Below are 23,455 nucleotides of genomic sequence, written 5' to 3'. Positions count from 1 at the left end.
AGCTTACTCTGGAAAGGGAAGATCCTTTCTTTCCTTTCCCCTGCAGCTTTTTGAGCCTTTCCTCCTAAAGCTGCTTTATCCATTCATGGGGTGTTTTTCTTCTAGAGATAAAACAGAGATGCCCAGGCAGGCTGTCCCTTTGCTTCTCTGGAGCCTGACAGGACCAGGGGACACTGTTTCTCTCTTTCTGGGTACATCTCCACCTCCCAGCTCTTGCAGAGGCCAGATTTGAAACCCTCACCACTGTGAGGCAGAGTCAGTGCTGGTCAGTGACCGAGCAGCCTTTGCCAAGGGGTTTTTAATTTATTTATAACATCTGGTCACACTGGGTGCAGCCAAAGGTCTGCGTGCCCCACACGTGGCACTGGAGGATGCTTAGGGGAAGATCACAAAACCAGGACAAGGAGGGAGCAATGGAGCTGCCCTGTCACCCTCCCAGCTTTCCACCACTCACCACCAGGCACTCCCAGCTCTGGTGGCAACATCTGAGCAGTGTGATTCAGCCCTGGGTGGAATCTCCCCTTGTTAATTTGTCTAATTGTCTTTTCCTCTAAGTTTCCCACAGTGTCGCAGTCATACTTTCTGAAAAAATCCCTTGGCCCAGGATTTTCTCCTGAGAAGCTGAGAAGCCTCAGAGAAAAGGAAAACAAATTCTTGTTTGCTTCTCCTGTGTTGTGCTCACATGTGGAATGTGTTTGGAGATTGTTTATCCAACAGGTGGTTGTTAGGGCTCATTTCTCTGGAGCATCCTGTAGGATGCCTTAGTGATGTGCAGAGTGGAAAGAAATAACTTTATTTCATAGACTCGTGGAATGGTTTGGGTTGTAAGAGACCTTAAAGATGATCTAGTCCAACCCCCTGCCATGGGCAAGGACATTCTCCACTAGCCCAGATGGTTCCAATCTCCATCCAGCCTGGCCTGGAGCACTCCCAGAGATGAGGCATCCATCTGTTGCTGTGGGAATTCACTTGCTTTGGTCCAGCATCTCCCTCTCAGATTCCAGCCCGCTGTGTGCCTGCAATGTGGGGAGGAAGCAGCACACACCTCCTTCATCCAGGCTTCAAAGATGGCATTGCTGCTATCAGGGAGTGAACCAGCAGTGCCTGCAGGTGATGTGGTGCATGTTAAAAACTGCTGGTGTGGGCATCTCTGCCTGGCAGCCTCCCTAAGGAAAAGGGAGCTGGAACCAAAGTGGTTTAAGGTGGTAAAAAATCTGCATTTGCAGCGCCTGACATTGTTGGGGAAAGCTGCTGGAAAGAGCACAGGGGAGAGCTGGGCACAAAGGCACGGGTTAACATGGTTAGTTTTTAACTGTCCTTGCCTAAAAGCTTGGAAAAAGGGACCTTTAAGAAGAAGAAGGGAGAAAAAAAAAAAAAGGAACTTTTAAGATGACGTGTCTTGAATGAGCCTAGCTCAGTAATGCTCTGACTGCGTCTGATCCAAAACATTTCATGCGGAAGAAAGCAAAAATAGGCCAAGTCAGAGAGGATAATTCAGCTGGCTGAGGAGGGCGGGGAGGGCAGCTCTGTTTGGGTGCCTGGAAGCCCTTAGGAAGTGACTCCTGTGTGCCACAAGCTCTGTCTTCAATTTTGGGAACAGAGGTTGGGCATTTGCAGGATGCTTCCCACTTTTCCAGGGTGCTCATTCCACCAGAGCTTCCCAAGATGGATTGCAGCCATATCTGCATTCTGAATCCTTTTAAAATCCCAAAACTGCTTGGCCCCAAAACCTTTGCTTTTGGGGTTTTCTTGTTGTGGTTCTTTCTTTTTTTTTTTTTTTTTTTTTTTTTTTTTGTTCCTCCTGAATAGTGACAAAATAAATTGTATTTCCTTGTCAGCTCTTCTGCAGGAAGGTGGCAGGGAGACAGTAATTGCTCCTCACAGCACTGGGAGCGAGCTGTAACAAAATTACAGCTGGGGAGCGTGCGGCTCTCTATCACTGTGAAATTGAGGCCTTTTTAAAATAGAAACTGAAAAAAAAAATATGGGCAGGTATTGCTTAAAATAAGGAAAATAAAGCCCAAGTCCCTCCTGCCCTTGGTGATGATCATTTGTACTCCTGCAGTGTAGGGGAACATGTCCTGGTTGTGGTGGTGTCACCTTTGTCATGGCCCCCTGCCATGGCCAGGCTGATTTCTTTAAGGTTTTATTTGTCTTGTTATATTTATATTTGTCTTGTTATATTTGTATTTGTCTTGCTATATTTGTATTTGGCACAGACAGGGGAGGTTTCTCCCCACAACAAAGCATCCTTCAAACCCTGGTGGGTGGGAAGGGGTGCTTGGATGTTGGAATATTGGGAAGATGTGGGAGGGAGCTGGTGGAGGAGGGTGATGTCCTGAGAAATGCTGAAGAGATTCTGCTCCTGCTCAACTGGACAGGGGGGAAAAATGAGGCACTTCCACGTGATCCATAGCCCTGGCTTCATCCCAAACCATCCTTCAGAGGGAAGTCTCCCTGGTTTGTGAGGTGCCAAGCCCAGAGGAGAAGCCTCCAAGCCTCTGTCCTCCAGCTTTGCACATGATTGAGAGACGCGATGTGCCGCTGTAAAACTCTGGATCCTAGACAAAATGTGGGAATTCAACAACTAGTACATTCATTTTTGGGTCAATCAACAGTGGATGTTAGGTGCAAACTTGAGAAATTTAAAGGGCCTGATGTAAGAAACCTAGAAAAATTAGTAGATGAGACATGGAGAGTAAATAGTAATAGGGAGGGAGCATATAAGCAGAATATGAAGAAATTTATGGCAGTAGTAAGGGCAGAGAAAGGAGGAGGAAGACAAAGTTGGTGAAACCAGGGAGGTCCATCCTGACTGGGCAAAGATCAATGTGCATTGTGTAGAATTTGGGCACTGGAAAAATGAATGTGTCAAATGGAGGAGGGACAAGGGAAGAAGGATGGTGTCAAAGAGGATTGAAGGGGACCAGGAGATCCTACCCCAGAGGATCCCCTGGTTATAACAATGAGGCTGGGGGAGGAAGGAAAGAGGGTAAAATTTTTAGTTGGTACAGGACCAACATACTCAGTATTGAATAAAACCCTGGTGCCTGTGGGAAAGTGTCAGAACTCAGTACATCCCTCTGGGTGTCCAGAGTTGCTGGGACCCCTGTCAGGGGTCTCAGAGACCCTGGCACACAGCCCAGAACACCTGTGGGTTTGATTATGACCTGTGGAGCAAATTACCAAGCTTAGATGAAGACCTGAAAGCCACAGAAATTTACGTAGTGTAATAATAAAGTTATCACTAGGTGAAAAGGTAGATTTTGGGATTTTTAAAATAGGGGTTTTGGGGACAAGATGGAGGGACTTGGGTGTGTCCACCCTTTCTTCTTCTTCTTCTCCACCTCTATCTTCTGCTGTGATGTTGGGACTTTGGGATTGGTTTAGAATAGAAGTGTAACATAGGTGATAGGTATTGGAAAGTAATTGGAAACATGTTATACATAGTTTATAGTATAAAGAGATAACACTGCCCCAGGGACCAGTCAGAGTGCCTCTGTCTGTCCTGCTGAGCAGACCTCGGCTGGACAGGAGAAAAATTTTTATAGATAAGATATAATAAACAACTCTGAGACCAAAAACTGAAGAACTCGGAGTTCTTTGAACATGTGGGCCGAAACAGAGACTTTTCACATATCTCAGGGCTGCAATAAACAGCAAACTCCTGAGAGGAAAGGATTATATTATGGTACAAGGAGCCACTGGCCAATCTGAAAAGGCTTATTTTTGGAAACCCCTTTGGGAAACAATGGGGCACTCACAAATTTTTTTGTCTGCTCAATCCTCCAACGGCTCCGTTGGGAAGAGATTTATTAGAACAGCTACAAGCGACTGTCATCTTTAGGGATGGAGGGATTACTGTGGGGTGCTGCCTCAGTTTCCCCGCTCCTGGATGCCTGTGTGTCCCTGCAGGGCTGCTGGTGCGGGAGGTGCAGATCGAGGTGTCCCGGCAGCAGGTGGAGGAGCTCTTTGGCCTGGAGGATTACTGGTGCCAGTGCGTGGCCTGGAGCTCGGCCGGCACCACCAAGAGCCGCCGGGCCTACGTCCGCATCGCCTGTAAGTGCTGCCCCAGGCCTCAGGGCTGGGCTTCGGTGTTCCTCACCTTCTGTGCTGCTTCAGTGTGTAATTCTGGGCTGCTTGTGAGGGGATGGTGAGCTCTCTGCACAGAGCAGGGAGATAAAACAATTCCTGCTCTAGCTGGGGACCAAGGACAAGTGAGCCAAATCTCAGGCCCAAGAGCACAAACAACGTGGGTTGGAGAGAGAAAAACAAGAGAGGATGGGACTGCATGGGCTAAAGATGTAATTGGACAATTAACTCTAATAGGCAAATGGAGCAGAACTTACAAAAGTCACCCCCGTGCATTTTGTGGCCATTTTGGTTCGTCTTGGGTGCAGCCCAAGGTGGATCCATGGAGGCCTGTTAATAAATCCCTGCTTTATTCTTTAACTCTGTCTGGCCTCTATTCTAGGTCAGCCTTACAAGGCATCACTCCCTTTTCCAAATGTCCTTCTCCACTTTCTGATGAGTTTGGGATGACCCATCCCTGCAGGATGACCCCGGTTTTCTCACCCCACCCCAGCTGTAGCTTTGTTTGTGAGAGTCACCATCCCTCCCTGCAGGGCGGTGGCACTAGCTGGCACATTTGCCAGGTCCAAATGCCCTTCTCCACTTTCTGATGAGTTTAGGATGACCCTGGTTTTCTGTCCCCACCCCAGCTGTAGCTTTGTTTCTGAGAGTCACCATCCCCACCTGTGAGGCAGTGGCACTAGCTGGCACATTTGCCAGGTCCAAATGTCCTTCTCCACTTTCTGATGAGTTTAGGATGACCCATCCCTGCAGGATGACCCTGACTTTCTGTCCCCACCCCAGCTGTAGCTTTGTGAGGGTCACCATGCCCACTGGCCAGGGTGGTGGCACAAGCAGGGTTAACACTGCAGTGCCCAGCAGCGTGCTCAGCGCTTCCCAGGGTTTTATTATCCTTAATAACCCAACGTTTATTATCCTTAATAACCCAACGGATGGCACCTTGCATGCTCAGCGACTCCGTGTCCTCCCAGTCCCTGCTGTCACATGTCACTGCCCTGAGCTGCTCCTGGGGGTGTCAGCCTGATCAAAGAGCCAGTTAGTCAGGCTGGGCACGCCTGAATTTGCTCAATTAGCAGATGAGATGGCAGAGCTATGGGGGGACAGCCAGGCTTGCCTGGTCCCAAATGGATTTGGCTATTAGAGGGGTAATAATTCAACATGTTACCCAAAACAGATCAGCTGTGCTGCTGAAGGGTTATGCTGGGAAAACCAGAGACTAACAGAACCATAGAATCACAGAAAGTTTTGGGTTGGAAGGGAGCTTAAAACTGACCTCATTTTAACCCCATCCCATAGGGAGGGACACCCTCCTCTAGACCAGCTTGCTCCAAACCCCCTCGAGTCTGGCCTTGAACGCTTCCCTCTTGTTTTTTGAAGTAGAGGGTTCAGGAGCCACATGGAGAGAGAGGTCTGGGAGCTGTAGCAGGGGATTGCAGCACCATCTAGTGATGCTCCTGCTCCTTCTCAGGCTCTGGAGCAGGACACTGCTGTGTCCCCCACATCCTGAGGGGCTCTGCTGGGAGGGATGAAGAAATAGTGGATAAGCTGAGCTTAGCCCCAAAAAGAAAACACAGGATGGGGTATAAGCTTTCATGCACATGAAGGAGGAAGTGTATCATCCACCATGTGCTGCCCCAAATCCATCCTGGAAAACATGGTCCTTCAGCTCCTTCCTCCCTGGGCACGTTTTGCCCTGGCTGTCTATGCCAGAGGGACTTCCTGACACGAGGAAGTCGACTATGGTAGAATTTGTTTTATTTTTAGGGCTGTGTTTTGTTCTAGGGGGGTTGGCAGTTGCATCTAACCCCTCCCCTTACTGTGGGGTGCTGGGGCTAGTTGTAGCAGCGTGTGCTTGGTGCTGAGGTGCTCACCAAAGTTTTGGAGGCTGCCCTGTTCCTGCTGCAGGCTGCTAACCCCTGGCTTCTCCTTCCCCTCTCAGACCTACGGAAGAACTTTGATCAGGAGCCTCTGGGCAAGGAGGTGCCACTGGAGCATGAGGTGCTGCTGCAGTGCCGCCCACCTGAGGGGGTCCCACAGGCTGAGGTGAGTGGCTCCTGAAGGAATACATGTGGGGTATCCCATCCCATCCCATCCCATCCCATCCCATCCCATCCCATCCCATCCCATCCCATCCCATCCCATCCCATCCCATCCCATCTCCTGTCAGCTCTCATTCAGCAGAATGGTTTATTTTGGGCAGCACCCTCTCCCACGCTTCCTGAGGTGCCTCAGAGGGAAGATCTGACAAGGAGGCACCCAGGGAGTTGTCTGGATGGGAGCAGTCACCAGTGGGAGCTGAGGGCTGGGAAGATCAGTTTGGATTGGTTTTCCTACCATGGTAGTGGAGCTTTCCTTGCCCGCAGCTCCATCAGCCGCTGGGAGCTAGCTGTGTGTTGGAGGGAGCCACAGTGTCTCATCCTTGGCCAAATCACCAGTAGCATGCCCCAGTCAGGCCTAGTTTGGCCCCGTTTTTCAGGAGAAATAAATCCAGTCAGAGGCAGGGTTGTCCACTCAGTGGTTAAAGTGCTGAGGACATCTTTGGTCTTGGTGATGGCTTAATCCCCATCCTTTCCTTTCGTGCCAGGTGGAGTGGCTGAGGAACGAGGACGTCATTGATCCCAGCCAAGACACCAATTTCCTGATCACCATTGATCACAACCTGATCATCAAGCAGGCCCGGCTGCTGGACACTGCCAACTACACCTGCATGGCCAAGAACATCGTGGCCAAGCGCCGGAGCACCACGGCCGCTGTCATCGTCTACGGTACCGGCCCGCAAGGGGACCTGTGGTGCTGGCTGTGTCCCCAAGCCAAGGGGCATTATGGGCATTTCCTGGGAGTGGTAGGAGTCAATTAGTGCATGGTGTTAGGTGATATAACCAATACCTGCAGAACAGGAGCCTCTAGTGGCTTCTAAGGCAGTAAGGAGAGGTTTGAGGTGGAGGGGTGGAGGTGTTTCCAAGCATTCTCAACTGGGTGGGTGTGACCGTGTTCACAGGGGTCTCAGGTTGAGGGAAGAGATGAGGATCTGACTCTATGTTTCAGAAGGCTTGATTTATTATTTTATAGTATATATTACATTAAAACTATACTAAAATAATAGAAGCAAGGATTTCATCAGAAGGCTGGCTAAGAATAGAATAGGAAGGAATGATAACAAAGGTTTGTGGCTCAGGCTCTGTGTCCGAGCCAGCTGGGCTGTGATTGGCTATTAATTACAAACATCCAACATGGGCCAATCAAAGATCTACCTGTTGCATTCCACAGCAGTAGATTATTAATGTTTACATTTTGTTCTTGAGGCCTCTCAGCTTCTCAGGAGGAAAAATCCTAAGGAAAGGATTTTTCATAAAAGTTGTCTGTGATAGGTAGGAGAGTGGATGGAGGTTGGATCCATATAGATTGCTCTGACTCTCAAAGCAGCTGGAAAGCTGTATTTGGCTGCACTTTGCTATGAAATCAAAGATCTCCTCAGGGCCAGACACAAAAAATATTTGCCAAGTGGAAAAAGGACCAAAGCAGTCTTGAGCATCTCGGGCACCGGGTGGTGACACAAGAGGGAGTTTTGTGGTTTGCTGTTAACGAGGCTGAGCTGTAACAGGGCGTCACAGAAGGTGTAAGAACTTGAGGCTTAGCTCCAGCCCGAGGCTTAGCTGATGGATTGGGCTCCAGATTTGATTCTGCCCCTCTCCTCTGCAGTGAATGGTGGCTGGTCCACCTGGTCCGAGTGGTCTCCGTGCAACAACCGCTGTGGCCGGGGCTGGCAGAAGCGCACGCGGACCTGCACCAACCCCGCGCCCCTCAACGGCGGCTCCTTCTGCGACGGGCAGCCCTTCCAGAAAATCACCTGCACCACCCTCTGCCCAGGTGAGCAGGGCTCAGAGACTGCCATGCCCACACTGCCTGTGCCCTAGGCTGTGGTTGGGATTGTTGGGATTGTTCAGCCTGGACCAGAGAGGGCTCTGAGGTGACCTCATTGCAACCTTCCAGTACCTCAAGGGAGCCTACAAGGAACATGGAGAGAGTTTATTTACAGGGGCCTGGAGTGGCAGCAGAACAGAAGATGGCTTCACACAGACAGGATTCAGAATGGCTTCACAGGGCAGGATTAGATGGGATATTGGGAAGAAATTCTTCCCTGTGAGGGTGGGGAGGCCCTGGCACAGGGTGCCCAGAGCAGCTGTGGCTTCCGCTGGATCCCTGGCAGTGCCCAAGGCCAGGTTGGATGGGGCTTGGAGCAGCCTGGGATAGTGGAAGGTGTCCCTGCCCATGGCAGGGGGTTGGAACAAGCTGCTCTTAAGGAACACTGGGATAACACTTGCCAAAGTGGGAAGGTTTTACTGACCCTGCAGTGGACGGCATGTGGGTGGAATGGAGCAAGTGGTCAGTGGTTCAATGGGGCTTGGAGCAGCCTGGGATAGTGGAAGGTGTCTTTGCCCATGGCAGGGGGTTGAAACAAGCTGCTCTTTAGGAGCACTGGGATAACACTCCCCAAATTGGGAAGGTTTTACTGACCCCACGGTGTCTGGTGCCTGCAGTGGACGTCATGTGGACAGAGTGGAGCAAGTGGTCAGTGGTTGAACGGGGCTTGGAGCACCCTGGGATAGTGGAAGGTGCCACTGCCAAATGGCAGGGGGTTGACACAAGCTGGTCTTTAGGAGCATTGGGATAACACTCCCTAAAGTGGGAAGGTTTTGCTGACCCTGCTGTGTCTGTGCCTGCAGTGGATGGTGCCTGGACAGAGTGGAGCAAGTGGTCAGCGTGCAGCACCGAGTGCACCCACTGGCGCAGCCGCGAGTGCGCGGCCCCCGCGCCCCGCAACGGCGGCAAGGACTGCAGCGGGGTGCTGCTGGACTCCAAAAACTGCACTGACGGCCTCTGCCTGCACAGTGAGTACCCAGGAGGGTCCCCACGGCCATGGGGACGTGCCACAGAGATGCCACTCTGGCTGTGGCACTCTGACATTGGCCACGCTTTGTTGGCTGTGCCTCCAAGCTGATGGAGCAGCCGTTGCCGCCTGAGTTTTAAGTGGTAACTGAAAACACCTTTAAAAAGGTGTTTTTAAGCAGATTTGTCCCTTCCAGAGTTATTTCTTACTTGGAGGAAGAGATACTAGGGAGTTTGGGGGATCTAAATGTGCTGCTGGCATTGAGGCCCCTGTCCCAGCCCTGTAGGTGTGGGGTCTCTGCTGGAATAAAGCTGGTTGTGGGTAGGCTGGGAAACAGGAGGGGTTTCTCAGCCACACCATGAAAACAGTTCCCCTGGCTCACAGCTGGGAGTTCTGGAGGTGGTTTTTGAGAAATAAATCTATAATGATGGTAATGATGCTGCTACCTGTGAGTGGGCATGCTGCAGGCAGCCAATGCTGCCACCTGCTGCTGTGTGACACCACTGTCCCCTTTACTGCCTGGGCAGGGGGATGTCCTTGTCACCATGCTTCTATGTGGGTTTTGGAATGCCCCAGGGAATGATGTTGATCTCCCACACCCCCCACCCTGGGCTGGCTTACCTCCCACTTTCTGTTTCATCTCATCCCCATCATCACCTTCACCTTTTTCTTTTCTAACTTTGTTTTTCCTAACAGATAAAAGAATTCTAAACGAGCCCAAAAGCCACCGTAAGTGCTCATTTCATGGCCATTCTTTTTTGTTTGTTCCTGTGCTTTTGTTCTATTTAATCCATAGCAGGGATTCCCTGGCAGCTGGGCGAGGACAGGGTGGGAAGATGGAACAACTCAAGCCCACTCCAAAACTCCTGTGGGCTCCTCAGGGTTGTCTCTGTTAGGATCTGAGGGTTGCTCACAGCTTCATGAACCTGAGCTGCACAAACCCAGAGTTTCTGGGACCCTTGGTGCTCAGATGAAGTTTGCACAAGCTGTAGCCAGGTGTCCTCCAAAGGTCTGAGGGCTTCACCTCCATCTCATTCTCTGGCATTGCTCTTGACTTCCTACTCTTAGAAAACACTTTCCATCCTCTTGCCAGCCTTTCCAGCAGGCCCAGGGCACGTCCTTCCACCCATGCCTGAGTCAGTGGTGGGACTGGGGAGCGATGGTGGGTCCTGACGCGCTTTTCTGCTGTCCCTTTTTTCACCTCCTTGTCTTTAATCCCCCTCAGTGCTGGAGGCCACGGGCGATGTGGCCCTGTACGCCGGGCTGGTGGTGGCCATTTTTGTCTTCATCGTGATCCTCATGGCCGTGGGGGTGGTGGTGTACCGGAGGAGACGCCGCGATTTCGACACGGACATCACCGACTCCTCGGCCGCGCTGACCGGAGGCTTCCACCCCGTCAACTTCAAGACATCTCGGCATGGTAAGAGCCATGGAGGTCCTCACCAGCCCTAGGGCTAGCAGAAACAAAGTCACAGGAGAGAGTGGATCCTCACTGGGCTCCCAGTCCCTTTTTCCTGAGGGAATATACTGATTTTTGAAGGCTGCAGTGGAAGTGGTCAGGTGTTGATGGTGGGAATCAGGGCAGCTTGGTCTGGTGCCCCATGGCAGAGTTTTGGAATGAGATGGTTTTGAAGGTCCCATCCAAGCCAAACCATTCTGGGATGTCTCCCATTCAAGCAATACATTTCCATGCCCTTTCCACTGCTGTCTTCATCCCACCTGTGTTTGCTGCCCCTGCAGACCACCCTCAGCTGCTGCACCAGCTTGCTCTGGTGCCCCATGGCAAGGGTTTGGAATGAGATGGTTTTGGAGGTCCCATCCAACCCAAATTATTCTGGGATGTCTCCCACTCAAGCAGTACTTCTCCACACCCTTGTTTCCACTGCTGTCCTCATCCCCCACGTGTGTTTGCTGCCCCTGCAGACAACCCTCAGCTGCTGCACCAGCTTGCTCTGGTGCCCCATGGCAGGGGTTTGGAATGAGATGAGAAGGTCCCATCCAAGCCAAACCATTCTGGGATGTCTCCCACTCAAGCAGTACTTCTCCAAGTCCTTGTTTCCACCTCTGTCCTCATCCTCCACATGTGTTTGGTGCTCCTGCAGACAACCCTCAGCTGCTGCACCCGTCCATGCAGCCGGACCTGACGGCCAGCGCGGGCGTGTACCGCGGCCCCATGTACGCCCTGCAGGACTCCTCTGACAAGATCCCCATGACCAACTCCCCCCTGCTGGACCCCCTGCCCAGCCTCAAGATCAAGGTCTACAACTCCTCCACCGCCTCCTCCTCCTCGCCAGGGCTGCACGATGACACTGACCTGCTGGGAGGGGTCCCTGCCACCGGCACCTACCCGGGGGACATGGCCAGGGATGGCCACTTTGCCAACGTGAGGAGCAAAGGCCTGGGCTCCCAGCACCTCCTCAGCCTGCCCCGGGAGCATGGCTACAGTGCCAGTGGCACATTTGGCTACCTGGGGGGAAGGCTCACCGTGCCAGGCACAGGTAAGCTGCTGGCTGGGATTGTGTGGCTGCTGGACCATCATCTTGTCCCTGCTTGAGCAGCCCTTTGCTGTCCCAAACGTGGCTCAGGGAAGGAAGGCAGAAAGCCATTCCCAAGCCAGGCATCTCAGGCTGGAGGTTACAGCCTCCTTGGGCTTGCCTTGGTCTTTCTCTGCCATTGATCCAAGGGCTAGCACCTTGCAAAAAAACCACAAAGATTAGGATTTTCCTTCCTAGTGAAGAAAAAGCTTTGGCCTGGCTCATCCCTGCAAGCATGGGACAGCCCAGAGAAGCCGTGGCTGCCCCTGGATCCCCAGAAGTGTGAAAGGCCAAGATGGACAAGGCTTGGAGCAGCCTGGCATAGTGGAAGGTGTCCCTGCCCAAGGCAGGGGGGTGGAAACGGGTGATCTTTAAGGTCCCTTCCAAGCCAAAGCATTCCATGATTCTGTGACCTGGAGGTGTTCCTCTCTGTGCTGCCCTGGCTCCCTGCTCTCCTTGTGCTCTCTGGCTGGGGTGGAGGGTGGTTTCTCCCTCATTCCCCGTGACTGAGCCCTGTGTGTGTCATTCCAGGGGTGAGCCTGCTGGTGCCCCACGGGGCCATCCCCCAGGGGAAGTTCTACGAGATGTACCTGGTGCTCAACAAGGCTGAGACTGCCCTGTAAGTCACCCCTCTGGCCACCCACCCTCCTCGCTGGCCACCAGGGAGTTCCCTGTCCAACCTGTGTCCCCTGTCCCTCCCCAGGCTGCCCTCTGAGGGCACACAGACCGTGCTGAGCCCTGCAGTGACCTGTGGGCCCACGGGCCTGCTCCTGTGCCGCCCCGTTGTCCTGACCATTCCCCACTGCGCCGACGTCGGCTCCTCGGACTGGATCTACCACCTGAAAACACAGTCCCACCAGGGAAACTGGGAGGTAAGGGGGCAAGCCAGGCCCTGCAGCCAGCAGAGACCCTGGGGGACAGGCACAACCCCTTGGATGATGGGCTGACATCCCTCAACATCCCTCAGTCTTGGTGTCTCTGTGTGGTGGTGTTCACAGGGGTTCTTGGATGAGGGAAGAGACGAGGATCTGACTCCATGTTTCAGAAGGCTTGAGTTATTATTTTATGATATATATTACACTAAAACTATACTGAAAGAATAGAAGCAAGGATTTCATCAGAAGGCTGGCTAAGAATAGAATAGGAAGGAATGATAACAAAGGTTTGTGGCTCAGGCTCTGTGTCCGAGCCAGCTGGGTTGTGATTGGCTATTAATTACAAATATCTAACATGGGCTAATCAAAGATCTACCTGTTGCATTCCACAGCAGCAGATAATTAATGTTTACATTTTGTTCCTGAGGCCTCTCAGCTTCTCAGGAGGAAAAATCTTAAGAAAAAGATTTTTCATAAGAGTTGTCTGTGACATCTCTGTAGGAAGTTGTGACCCTGGATGAGGAGACCCTCAACACTCCCTGCTACTGCCAGCTGGAAGCCAAGTCCTGCCACATTCTGCTGGACCAGCTTGGCACCTATGTCTTTGTGGGGGAGTCCTACTCCAGGTCAGCCATCAAGAGGCTCCAGCTGGCCATCTTTGCCCCCACTGTCTGCACCTCCCTGGAGTACAGCCTCAAGGTCTACTGCTTGGAGGACACGCCAGATGCTCTGAAGGTAAATATCCCCTTCCCAAAGCTGTTTGTGCTGGCAGCAGGATGCTGCCTGGTGCCTCTCAGGGTGGCCTAGCCCTGGGGAGCAGCCAACCTGATGCAACTGCCTGCAAAGTGACCACAGTGAAATAATGAGGTGTTTACAGCTTTGCCTGTCCTTCCTTGTCCTCTCTGAAGGAAACAGGGAGGGTGTTGTGTAGCTCCTCTGCTGGGACCCCTCCTGCAGGCATTACACCAGAGGTTTGGCTGCTGATGGGCAGGTTTTTTATAGATCCTGCAGGGATCCATGTCTCTCCCTGGCCTGGAAGGGTTTTTGTGACCGTGTTCACAGGGGTCCGAGGATGAGGGAAGAGACTAGAATGTTGACTCCATGTTTCAGAAGGCTTGATTTATTATTTTATGATATATATTATATTAAAACTATACTAAAAGAATAGAAGAAAAGATTTCATCAGAAGGCTAGCTAAGAATAAAAAAAGAAAGAATGATAACAAAGGTTTGTGTCTCAGACAGAGAGTCTGAGCCAGCTGGGCTGTGATTGGCCATTAATTAGAAACAACTAAAATGAGCCAATCCCAGATCCCCCTGTTGCATTCCACAGCAGCAGATAACCATTGTTTGCATTTTGTTCCTGAGGCCTCTCAGCTTCTCAGGAGAAAAAATCCTAAGGAAAGGATTTTCCATAAAAGATGTGTGTGACAGGTTTTGTGGCATAGAAAACATTGAGTGCATCACAGGAGGCTGCAATTTGGGTGCTTTGGCTGCCTGGACCCACCAGTGCTGGGGCTCTTTGGTTCCCTGTGACTTGTCCAGTGCATCCTGTTGGGATTGATGTGGTGCCTCTAGGTGGGGATGTAGGCAGGGCTGTGGCTCCTGGCTTTGTCTTTTTCTCCTAAAAGCTGCTGCTGTTTGGAAGGGATGGTGTTAAAAGCAGATAGAGTGGCAGGAATCAGGTCAGGAGTGCCTGAGCCTTGTGCTGGAGCTTTGTGTTCTCCAAGGAATCATTTATGGATGCTCACATTAGGAAATTCAAGTTTTAGGTGGGGCTGGTGTATGAGATGAGCTGGCAGGTTCTGTTGGGGTGGCAAAAGCTGTTCTTCATGCTGGCTCTTCTTGGCAACTCCTCTCCCCTCTCCATCCTGGCTTTGGGCATGGAGCTGGGCAGAGGAGCAGCCCCTGCCCTTCTCCTGGCTCTCACCCTGCCTGTCCTGGTGCCCACAGGAGGTGCTGGAGCTGGAGAGGACACTGGGAGGGTACCTGCTGGAGGAGCCCAAGCCCCTGCCCTTCAAGGACAGCTACCACAACCTGCGCCTCTCCATCCACGACATCCCCCACGCGCTGTGGAGGAGCAAACTGCTGGCCAAGTACCAGGTGAGGGGCTGACCTGGGGGCAGCTGGCCTCCCAGGCTGGGAGCTCCATCTCAGCCAGGCATTGGAGGTGCTGACTTGTCTCCCAAGAGGACAGAGGAGGAAGGGGATCAGTTTTCTGCTCTTTTTGGTGGGATGCTCTCTGTGAGGTCTCTCACTGGCCATGTACAAATCACAAACGGGACAGGACTGCTGGAGCAGTGCCTTGAGCTGTTTGATTTTCCAGCATCACTCTCATTCCATGGTTATGACAATGGGAAGATGCCACCAGCTCACATCCCAGGCAGCAGACCAAGAACTTAATGTTACAACTCACTTTAAAAGTTTTTTGACCAATCACACAAAGCAAAAGCACATTGACAGTGGTTCTATCCAACTACTGTAAGCACACGAATCTTTCTTTAAAACAACCTTGCTCATTTCAAATACAATACCTGCCTGTAAGCCTTAAAACACAATGCACAGAGCTCCATTATTAAGCTTCAAACTTCCTAATATCTTGCTAGATAAACTTTTCTGTAGCTTAGAGAGTTATTCTAGACAAGCATCAATAGACAAATCATTGTTCTATTTGTTCTTACTTTTCTACTTCTTATATAATTTTTCTGCTGACCAATCTCATGGCTGCTGCTTAGCTCCAGTCACAGTTCTGCTGCCTCTGAGGCCTGCCTTTTGCAGCTTTCCCAAAACCCTCTGATTTTGTGGATTCCCACAAGATCCTGCTGTCCCACCTCACCCCTCACGGGGTGGCTGGAGGAGGTGGGAGCTGCTGGAGCCTTGGCTGAGCCCTTGCTTTGGTGGCCCACAGGAAATCCCCTTCTACCACATCTGGAGTGGCAGCCAGCGAGCTCTGCACTGCACCTTCACCCTGGAGAGGTACAGCCAGGCCTCCACCGAGCTCACCTGCAAGATCTGTGTCCGGCAGGTGGAAGGGGAGGGGCAGATCTTCCAGCTCCACGTCACGCTGGGAGAGGTGAGCAGAGGGGAGGGGACAGCTGGGGACACACTGGGGACACGCTGGGACGTTTCACCAACATCTCACCCTGTCCTTCCTCTTCCAGCATGGCAGCTCCTCCGACACCCTCCGCTCCCACCACAGCGGTGCCACCACTGCCTCCACCACCCAGGTGGGACCCTACGCCTTCAAAATCCCCCTCTCCATCCGGCAGAAGATCTGCAACAGCCTGGATGCTCCCAACTCCAGGGGCAATGACTGGAGACTTCTCGCCCAGAAGCTCTCCATGGACCGGTGGGTGTCCCCAGGCTTTGCTTTCCCCTCCTGTGCCCCCAGCTGGGAGGCTTCACTCTGTGCTCCCTGCCAGCTGTAGACATCCATGGGGTTGTGTCCTGCTGTATAGGTGCATCCATAAATGGGGACATAGCTCTGCACAGTTATATCCATCTCTATGCTTGGGCACAATTTTAAATTTTAAAAGAGGCAAGGTTTAGATGAGATATTGGGAAGAAATTCTTCCCCTGGGGGTGGTGAGGCCCTTGCACAGGTGCCCAGAGAAGCTGCCCCATCCCTGGAAGTGTTCAAATCCAGGCTGGAGAGGGCTTGGAGCACCCTGGGATAATGGAAGGTGTCCCTGCCCATGGGAGGAAGGTTAGAACTAGATGATCTTGAAGGTCCCTTCCAACCCAAACAATTCTGGCATCCATCTGTGCCACAGTCCTGTGTCTCCTGTCACTTTGAATGGCCCTTGTTTATCTGGGACAATGGCTGTGCCGTTCCCACCTGGTTTCACCCCAGGACCAAAGGGAGAAAGGGTCATTTCACCAAAGCAAATGTTCCATTGCTTTTGCACGAATACCAGCTTTGTCTAAAAACTGCAGACATTCTCTGGAGGGCTTTGGCATTTACATTACAGCATTTCCATCCAAGTTCATGTTCCAAACAGGTCCATTGTGGTGGTGTTCACAGGGGTCTCAAGAAGAGGGAAGAGACGAGAATCTGACTCTATGTCTTAGAAGGCTTGATTTATTATTTTATGATATATATTATATTAAAATTATACTAAAAGAATAGAAGAAAGGATTTCATCAGAAGGCTTGAAGAGAAAGGTAAAGAATGGAATGTATAACAAAAGCTTGTGTCTCTCAAGAGAGTCTGAGACAGCTGGACTGTAACTGGCTATTAATTAGAAACAACTATATGAGACTAATCAAAGATGCACCTGTTGCATTCCACAGCAGCAGATAACCATTGGTTACATTTTGTTCCTGAGGCCTCTCAGCTTCTCAGGAGGAAAAATCCTAAGGAAAGGATTTTCCATAAAAGATGTCTGTGACAGTGCAGCATCCTCCCTCCTGCCACCTCCAAAGGGGCACCACAGCAGCCCAACCCTGTCCTCTGCTTCTCCCTTGCAGGTATCTGAACTACTTTGCCACCAAAGCCAGCCCCACGGGGGTGCTCCTGGACTTGTGGGAAGCCGAGCACCAGGACGACGGCGACCTCAACACCCTGGCCAGTGCCTTAGAGGAGATGGGCAAGAGCGAGATGCTGGTGGTCATGGCCACAGAGGGGGACTGCTGATGGTGCTCCCCACGCCTGGGGGGCCAGGAGGACGAAACAGGGGCTGAGGAAGGGTCCTCCCCCCATGGCAGGGGGAGGCACATCCGTCCTGAGCGGGGAGGGCGCTTCTCCCGCACCACTGGCAGCCTTAGAGACCCATCCTCAGCGTTTACAAGCAATCCAAGTGTTACACAGCATTCCTCCTCCTCCTCCTCCTCGTGGCACGGGGAGGAATTAGGGCTTCTCGAGTTGGGATGGGGGCTTTCCTTTTCCTTCTTCTTTTTGGGTTCCCTTCCTCCTCCTTTAATAGCATTTCTGCGTGGAAGAGATGAATACAATCCAGGCTTAACTTCTGTCAAAGGCTTTAGGCAGCTTAACGAGGCAAATAGGAAAGAAAAAAAGGAAAAAAAAAAGTTTCTTAGGAAACGCAAATAATTTATTATCCAGATCTTTGGATGTGTCCTTTTTAAAAAAAAAAATAGAAAAAAAAGAAAAAAAAAGATTTATAATTTTTTTTTTTTGGTGTGTGAGAGCAAGAGCATCGCTGTGGTCGGGGTGGCAGAGAGAGAGATTTCAATGGACACACTTTTGTAGGGAAAAGCGTGTGATCCAAGTGGAGAAAAGCATGTTTACATGTCCTGGGACCCCCAGGGAGTCCAGAGGTTGAAGTGCCTCTCCACCCCTCTGCTTCAGGGCCAGCTCAGACCCTTCCCAAGGCTTTTGTCCTTGCAAACTCCCTTTTCCCTGGCAGTGGGAATGACGGGTCCCACTCCACCTGCAAGGAGGGATGAGGGATGCTGCCCTGGATTTAGGGTTCAGGGTGGGCAGAGTGCATCCAGATCTGGGTATTTTTAATTAATTCTTCCCTGGCATGGTTTGGGGGAGCTTTTTAGGATGGCTACGCCTTCATTTACACAAGTTCAGTACAAACCAAAGATTTCAGTCCTGCACCAACCTCTGGACTCGAGGCTAAAGGGGGGGATGTTGTAAAGGCAGCAGGATTTTGCAGTGAGCACCCCAAACCTGGGCTTGGGGCTCAGAGGGAGGTGATGAGGGGGTGTGGAGGGGTCAGGGGAGAGCAGGGGCTGGTGGGCTGGGATGTGGCCACTTCAAGCTGCCTCCACTTCAGGTCCCTGCGCTCCTGCCTGGATTTTGATGCAGTATTCCAGCCCGGATTCAGGGAGGGGTACTCTGGTATTCCCAAGCTGCCAACCAGGCTGGGCATTTTCACATGAGGAGTGCTCAGGTTTTCCCCCTCACTGCAGCTCCTGCTTTTCCCTGGAACAGGGCTTTTATTGCAATGGGGAAGCTGTGGGGTGAGTGGAAAGTAATCCAGTGGTAGGCAGGACCAAGGTTCCTCACACAGATACGGTGTCTTGATGAAGGTAAAAAATTTAGGCTGCCTGCAGGTAGAAATAGTTACTCACTGAGTGCTGTATCTTAGAAATTTGTCTGTTAAAAAAAATACAAAAATAGGAAGGGGGTGGTAAGCTCAGGATTAGACTAGGTCACACGGCCAGGCTGTGGATTCTCCATCTGTGGAAGTATTAGGAGCATGTCCTGCTCTGGGCTGCAGTGTCCTGGAGTGCCTGTGCCATCCCACAAAGTGCTGGGCACAGAAGCACACCCAGGGAGCCTGGAGAGCATCACCTGCACAGGGCAGCTCAGGAGGAGCTTTCAGTATTGCTGGGACATGACAGGATTCCTGTGGGCAGCCCCTGAGGCCCTGCTGGAAAGCTTTGAGCTGCTCCCTGCTGTGTCTCAGGGTCCCTGGGGTTCACTTCTTGCTGGGTTTTCAAGGCTGTGGGAGAGAAGGGATCTTTTCCCCTTGTGCTGGGTGGGAAAACTGCTGCTGGGAGAGCTCCATGGGAAGGGATTTATCCATCCTTTGGGTTGCATTTGACCAATTCTGAGACCCTCTGGGCTAAGGAAGAAAAAGCAAATTTGGAGAGCAATAAACACTCAGTGGATCAATCCAGCTGCCCGTGGTCTCGAGGGCCCCTGTCTCAGTTCCATGGGGCTCTCTGAGGGATGAGAAGCTCTTTCAGGTCCCCTCGGAATCTCTCTCACTCCCATTCTCTGCTTTACAGATCACTGTGCTGGGATGTGCGTGTGTCTGTCTGTCCATCCTGCCCACAGGTGCCTCTCTCCATCCCCCTCCATCTCTGTTCCCCTTCCTTTGGGCAGGCAGCAGCCACCTGGCTTGGCTGAAGTGCATCTTTGGGGAGCTGCTCCCCGTTTTTCTGACCAGGGAACCTGCAACAGGAGCAGGGCAGGGCAGGGGGGGATGCAGGGTTTGCCTCCATTTCCCATGGGTGCCAGCTCCTCCACACCTCCCAGGGGTTTCTCCAGCGAGGCATTCTGGCCAAGGCAGCCCCGTGGTCTGGCAGTGTCCATCTCTTGCCCCAAAATGTGTTTCCATATTTATATGTCCAGGGGATGGGCCCGGCGGCATCCTCTAAACCCTCATCTGTTTATTCTGTAAACTAAAGAACTGTAAATAAAGTTTAGCATTCCTATTGTAACAAATTAATTTTTATGCAATAAATTATATTTCCTAGTCTAATAAAAAAAAAATTAAAAAAAAAGAAACAATCTGCTTAATCTGCTTGCCACTCTGCTGTTCATCACTCACCATCCCTGCTGTGTTTGGCCTCTGCAGGGATTGGGGATCCCTGTGAGATCCCTCTCTTGTATTTGTGAGGTTCCCAGATGAAGGAAGGAATGATGCATCTGACTCTATGTTCTCAGAAAGCTAATTTATTATTTTATGATACTATATTGTATTAAAGAATGCTATACTGAAGAATACAGAAAGGATACAGACAGAAGGCTAAAAGAAGTCGTGAATCTCATGACTCTTTCCAGAGTCTGACACAGCTCAGCCCCAATTGGTCATTAAGTCAAAACAACTCACATGAAAACAATGAAACAATCACCTGTTGGATAAACAATCTCCAGACCATATTCCAAAGCAGCAAAACACAGGAGAAGCAATCAGATAATATTGTTTTCATTTTTCTCAGAGGCTTCTCAGCTTCCCAGGAGAAAAATCCTGGTGAAGGGATTTTTCAGAAAACATGACAGTGACACATGCTGTTGGTGGTTCTCCTCCAGGCAGGCCATTGGTGAAAGCACCATTGTGGCATCAGAGAGCAGGCACAGACTTTCCCAGAAAAATCCTGGGAAGCCGTGGAGAAGCTGTGGTGTTGTATTTGCAGGGTTCCCAGACAAAGGAAGGAACGATGAATCTGACTCCATGTTCTCAGAAGGCTAATTTATTATTTTATGATATTATATTATATTATATTAAAAAATGCTATACTAAAACTGTACTAAAGAATACAGAAAGGATACTTACAGAAGGCTAAAAAGATAATAATGAAAACTCCTGACTCTTTCCAGAGCCTTGACACAGCCTGACCCTGATTGGCCATTAAGTCAAAACAATTCACATGAAACCAATGAAACAATCATCTGTTGGATAAACAAACTTCAACCACATCCCAAAGCAGCAAAACACAGGAGCAGCAATCAGATAATATTGTTTTCATTTTTCTCTGAGGCTTCTCAGCTTCCCAGGAGAAGAAATCCTGGTGAAGGGATTTTTCAGAAAACATGACAGTGACACATGCTGTTGGTGGTTCTCCTCCAGGCAGGCCATTGTGGCATCAGAGAGCAGGCACAGACTTTCCCAGAAAAATCCTGGGAAGCTGTGGAGAAGCTGTGGTGTTGTATTTGCAGGGTTCCCAGACAAAGGAAGGAACGATGAATCTGACTCCATGTTCTCAGAAGGCTAATTTATTATTATATTATATTATATTATATTATATTATATTATATTATATTATATTATATTATATTAAAAAATGCTATACTAAAACTGTACTAAAGAATACAGAAAGGATACTTACAGAAGGCTAAAAAGATAATAATGAAAACTCCTGACTCTTTCCAGAGCCTTGACACAGCCTGACCCTGATTGGCCATTAAGTCAAAACAATTCACATGAAACTAATTAAACAATCATCTCTTGGATAAACAAACTTCAACCACATTCCAATGCAGCAAAACAGGAGAAGCAAATGAGGTAATACTGTTTTCATTCTTCTCAGAGGCTTCTCAGCTTCCCAGGAGAAAAATCCTGGTGAAGGGATTTTTCAGAAAATATGACAGTGACACATGCTGTTGGTGGTTCTCCTCCAGGCAGGCCATTGCAGCATCAGAGAGCAGGCACAGACTTTCCCAGAAAAATCCTGGGAAGCCGTGGAGAAGCTGTGGTGTTGTATTTGCAGGGTTCCCAGACAAAGGAAGGAACGATGAATCTGACTCCATGTTCTCAGAAGGCTAATTTATTATTTTAAGATACTATACTATATAAAAGAATACTATACTAAAGAATACAGAAAGGATACTTACAGAAGGCTAAAAAGATAATAATGAAAACTCCTGACTCTTTCCAAAGCCTTGGCACTGCCTGGCCCTGATTGGTCAATGAGTCAAAACAACTCACATGAAAACAATCAAACAATCACCAGTTGGATAAACTCTCCAACCACATTCCAAAGCAGTAAAACACAGGAGAAGCAATCAGATAATATTGTTTTCCTTTTTCTCTGAGGCATCTCATCTTCCCAGGAGAAGAATCCTAGCGAAGGGATTTTCCCAGAAAACGTGACTGCCACATCCCTCCAGCCTGCTTTAGGCTCCAGTGCCACAGGCATGGCAGCAGGAGGGGGTTGCTGAGGGGGTCCCTGCTGGAAATGAGCTGGAGATTGATGGATGGTTGGTTTTGGGTGCTTCCCAGGCAGGAGGTGAGGGCTACAGCTGTGGCTCCTGGGCTAAGCCACACTCTCAGCAGTTCATTGCCACCCCTGAGGGATATCCTACAGAAAGCAATGCCTCTTCCAGGATTGGGGGGATAATTTGGGATGGGGGAAATGTGTAGGAATGTGCCCCCTGCTGAGGAGTGACAAAACTCTCCTTTGTCCCCTTAAAAAGGAAATAAGCCCAGAAGTTTCTCTCCTCAATCAGGTAAAAAGCCACCTCATAGGACCTGGGGGGCTTCACCTCAAACTTAAGGAGACCAATTGGACAGGAGCCAAAAGATCCCACCTGGGAAATTCACTAGAAAAAGAAGAGAACAAAGAAACCAATCACTTTTATGAGGTGTTTTACCAAGAGCAAGAACCTCCTGCACCTGGCTCAGTTTTTCTCTGTTTGTTATTTTGCCTTTTATTAAAACCTTTTTGTTTCCAACACTGCCACAGAAGCCATCCTGCTGATTTTATGCCTCCAAAGGTAGCTGAGCTATCTTGGGTGTGAAATAGATCTCCAAGAGCTTATGAGACCTGGCTCAAGGAGACTCCTAATTCTGGAATGGAGCATGGAGCTGCAGCTGCAGGTTAGGGTTAGGTTATCCCTATCCTCCACCTGGCTTCCCCCCTTTCCTGGGGATTCCTGCTGTTTCCCCATCTGAGATGGACCATGAAGTCACCCCTGGATGGTGACAGGAGACTCTGACAGGTGGAAACTCTGCTCAGGCCACCCCACAGCCCAGCCAGGAGAACAGTAAAGATGAGATTTTGGATATTATTAAGATTTCACTTCATGGCTTTTGCCCAGATTCTGAGGTGATATATTTGCAGGGGTCCCCAGGACGAAGGAGGAATTGAGAATCTGACTCTGTTTTCTTAGAGGGCTGATTTATATTATATTATATTATATTATATTATATTATATTATATTATATTATATTAATGTTATATTAAAACTATACTAAAGAATAGAGAAAGGATACAGACAGAAGGTTTAATAAGAATGATAATGGAAACTTTCCAGAGTCCTGACACAGCCTGATGGTGATTGGTCATTAAGTCAAAACAATTCTCATGTTGGATAAACAATCTCCAACCACATTCCAAAGCAGCAAAACACAGGAGAAGCAAATGAGATAATTATTGTTTTCCTTTTTCTCTGAGGCTTCTCAGCTTCCCAGGAGAAAATCCTGGGCAAGAGGATTTTTCCAGAAAAAATAACAGTGACAGTGACATACCTGGTCAAAACCTTACCTGCTTGAGGTTGCAACAAATAAAAATTAGTCCATGACATGCCTACAGTTCAAAGATTGCACGTTTCGTATTAATGGCACCATAAAGATTTTCATTTTTGTACTAGAAGCAATATGTGATTTGAACTAATGTCTGCATTTTGAGTAGTTCCATGCACCAAAACAGACAGCAAAGATGTGCAAACTGACCATCCACACTGGCTGGGGGTGGGAGAACTTTTATTTTGGTAAAGTCCCAGTAAGGGAATGGAGCCAGAAGGGTTTGCGGGGAGGTTCCAGGAGGAAAGTAAAGATGAGATTTAGGATATGATTAAGATTTCACTTCATGGCTTTTGCTCACATTCTGAGGTGACATACCTGGTCAAAACCTTACCTGTTTGAG

The 23,455-nt window shown here is 49.9% G+C and overlaps 1 protein-coding gene across 2 annotated transcripts in view; it reads left to right on the top strand.

The window, feature by feature from the left end:
* Positions 1 to 18,476, top strand: part of UNC5B (unc-5 netrin receptor B) — a 62,900-nt gene extending 44,424 nt beyond the window's left edge. The window contains exons 3-17 of one of the 2 annotated variants that reach the window (XM_071438463.1): positions 3,916 to 4,059; positions 6,032 to 6,135; positions 6,677 to 6,857; positions 7,792 to 7,959; positions 8,817 to 8,981; positions 9,677 to 9,709; positions 10,206 to 10,400; positions 11,083 to 11,478; positions 12,046 to 12,133; positions 12,218 to 12,386; positions 12,891 to 13,124; positions 14,342 to 14,491; positions 15,297 to 15,461; positions 15,550 to 15,737; positions 16,859 to 18,476. In XM_071438463.1, coding sequence (XP_071294564.1) covers positions 3,916 to 4,059; positions 6,032 to 6,135; positions 6,677 to 6,857; positions 7,792 to 7,959; positions 8,817 to 8,981; positions 9,677 to 9,709; positions 10,206 to 10,400; positions 11,083 to 11,478; positions 12,046 to 12,133; positions 12,218 to 12,386; positions 12,891 to 13,124; positions 14,342 to 14,491; positions 15,297 to 15,461; positions 15,550 to 15,737; positions 16,859 to 17,024 — 2,546 coding nt within the window. In that variant the 3' untranslated portion in view covers positions 17,025 to 18,476. The remainder of the gene's footprint in view (positions 1 to 3,915; positions 4,060 to 6,031; positions 6,136 to 6,676; positions 6,858 to 7,791; positions 7,960 to 8,816; positions 8,982 to 9,676; positions 9,710 to 10,205; positions 10,401 to 11,082; positions 11,479 to 12,045; positions 12,134 to 12,217; positions 12,387 to 12,890; positions 13,125 to 14,341; positions 14,492 to 15,296; positions 15,462 to 15,549; positions 15,738 to 16,858) is intronic. The other variant, XM_071438464.1, reaches the window with a different exon arrangement.
* The last annotated feature ends 4,979 nt before the right edge of the window (positions 18,477 to 23,455 follow it).

Source organism: Agelaius tricolor, unplaced genomic scaffold (assembly GCF_023055355.1).
Source record: "Agelaius tricolor isolate 1412-34295 unplaced genomic scaffold, bAgeTri1.0.p SCAF_13, whole genome shotgun sequence".
NCBI lineage: Eukaryota > Metazoa > Chordata > Aves > Passeriformes > Icteridae > Agelaius > Agelaius tricolor.
This window is presented reverse-complemented; position numbering and strand designations above follow the sequence as displayed.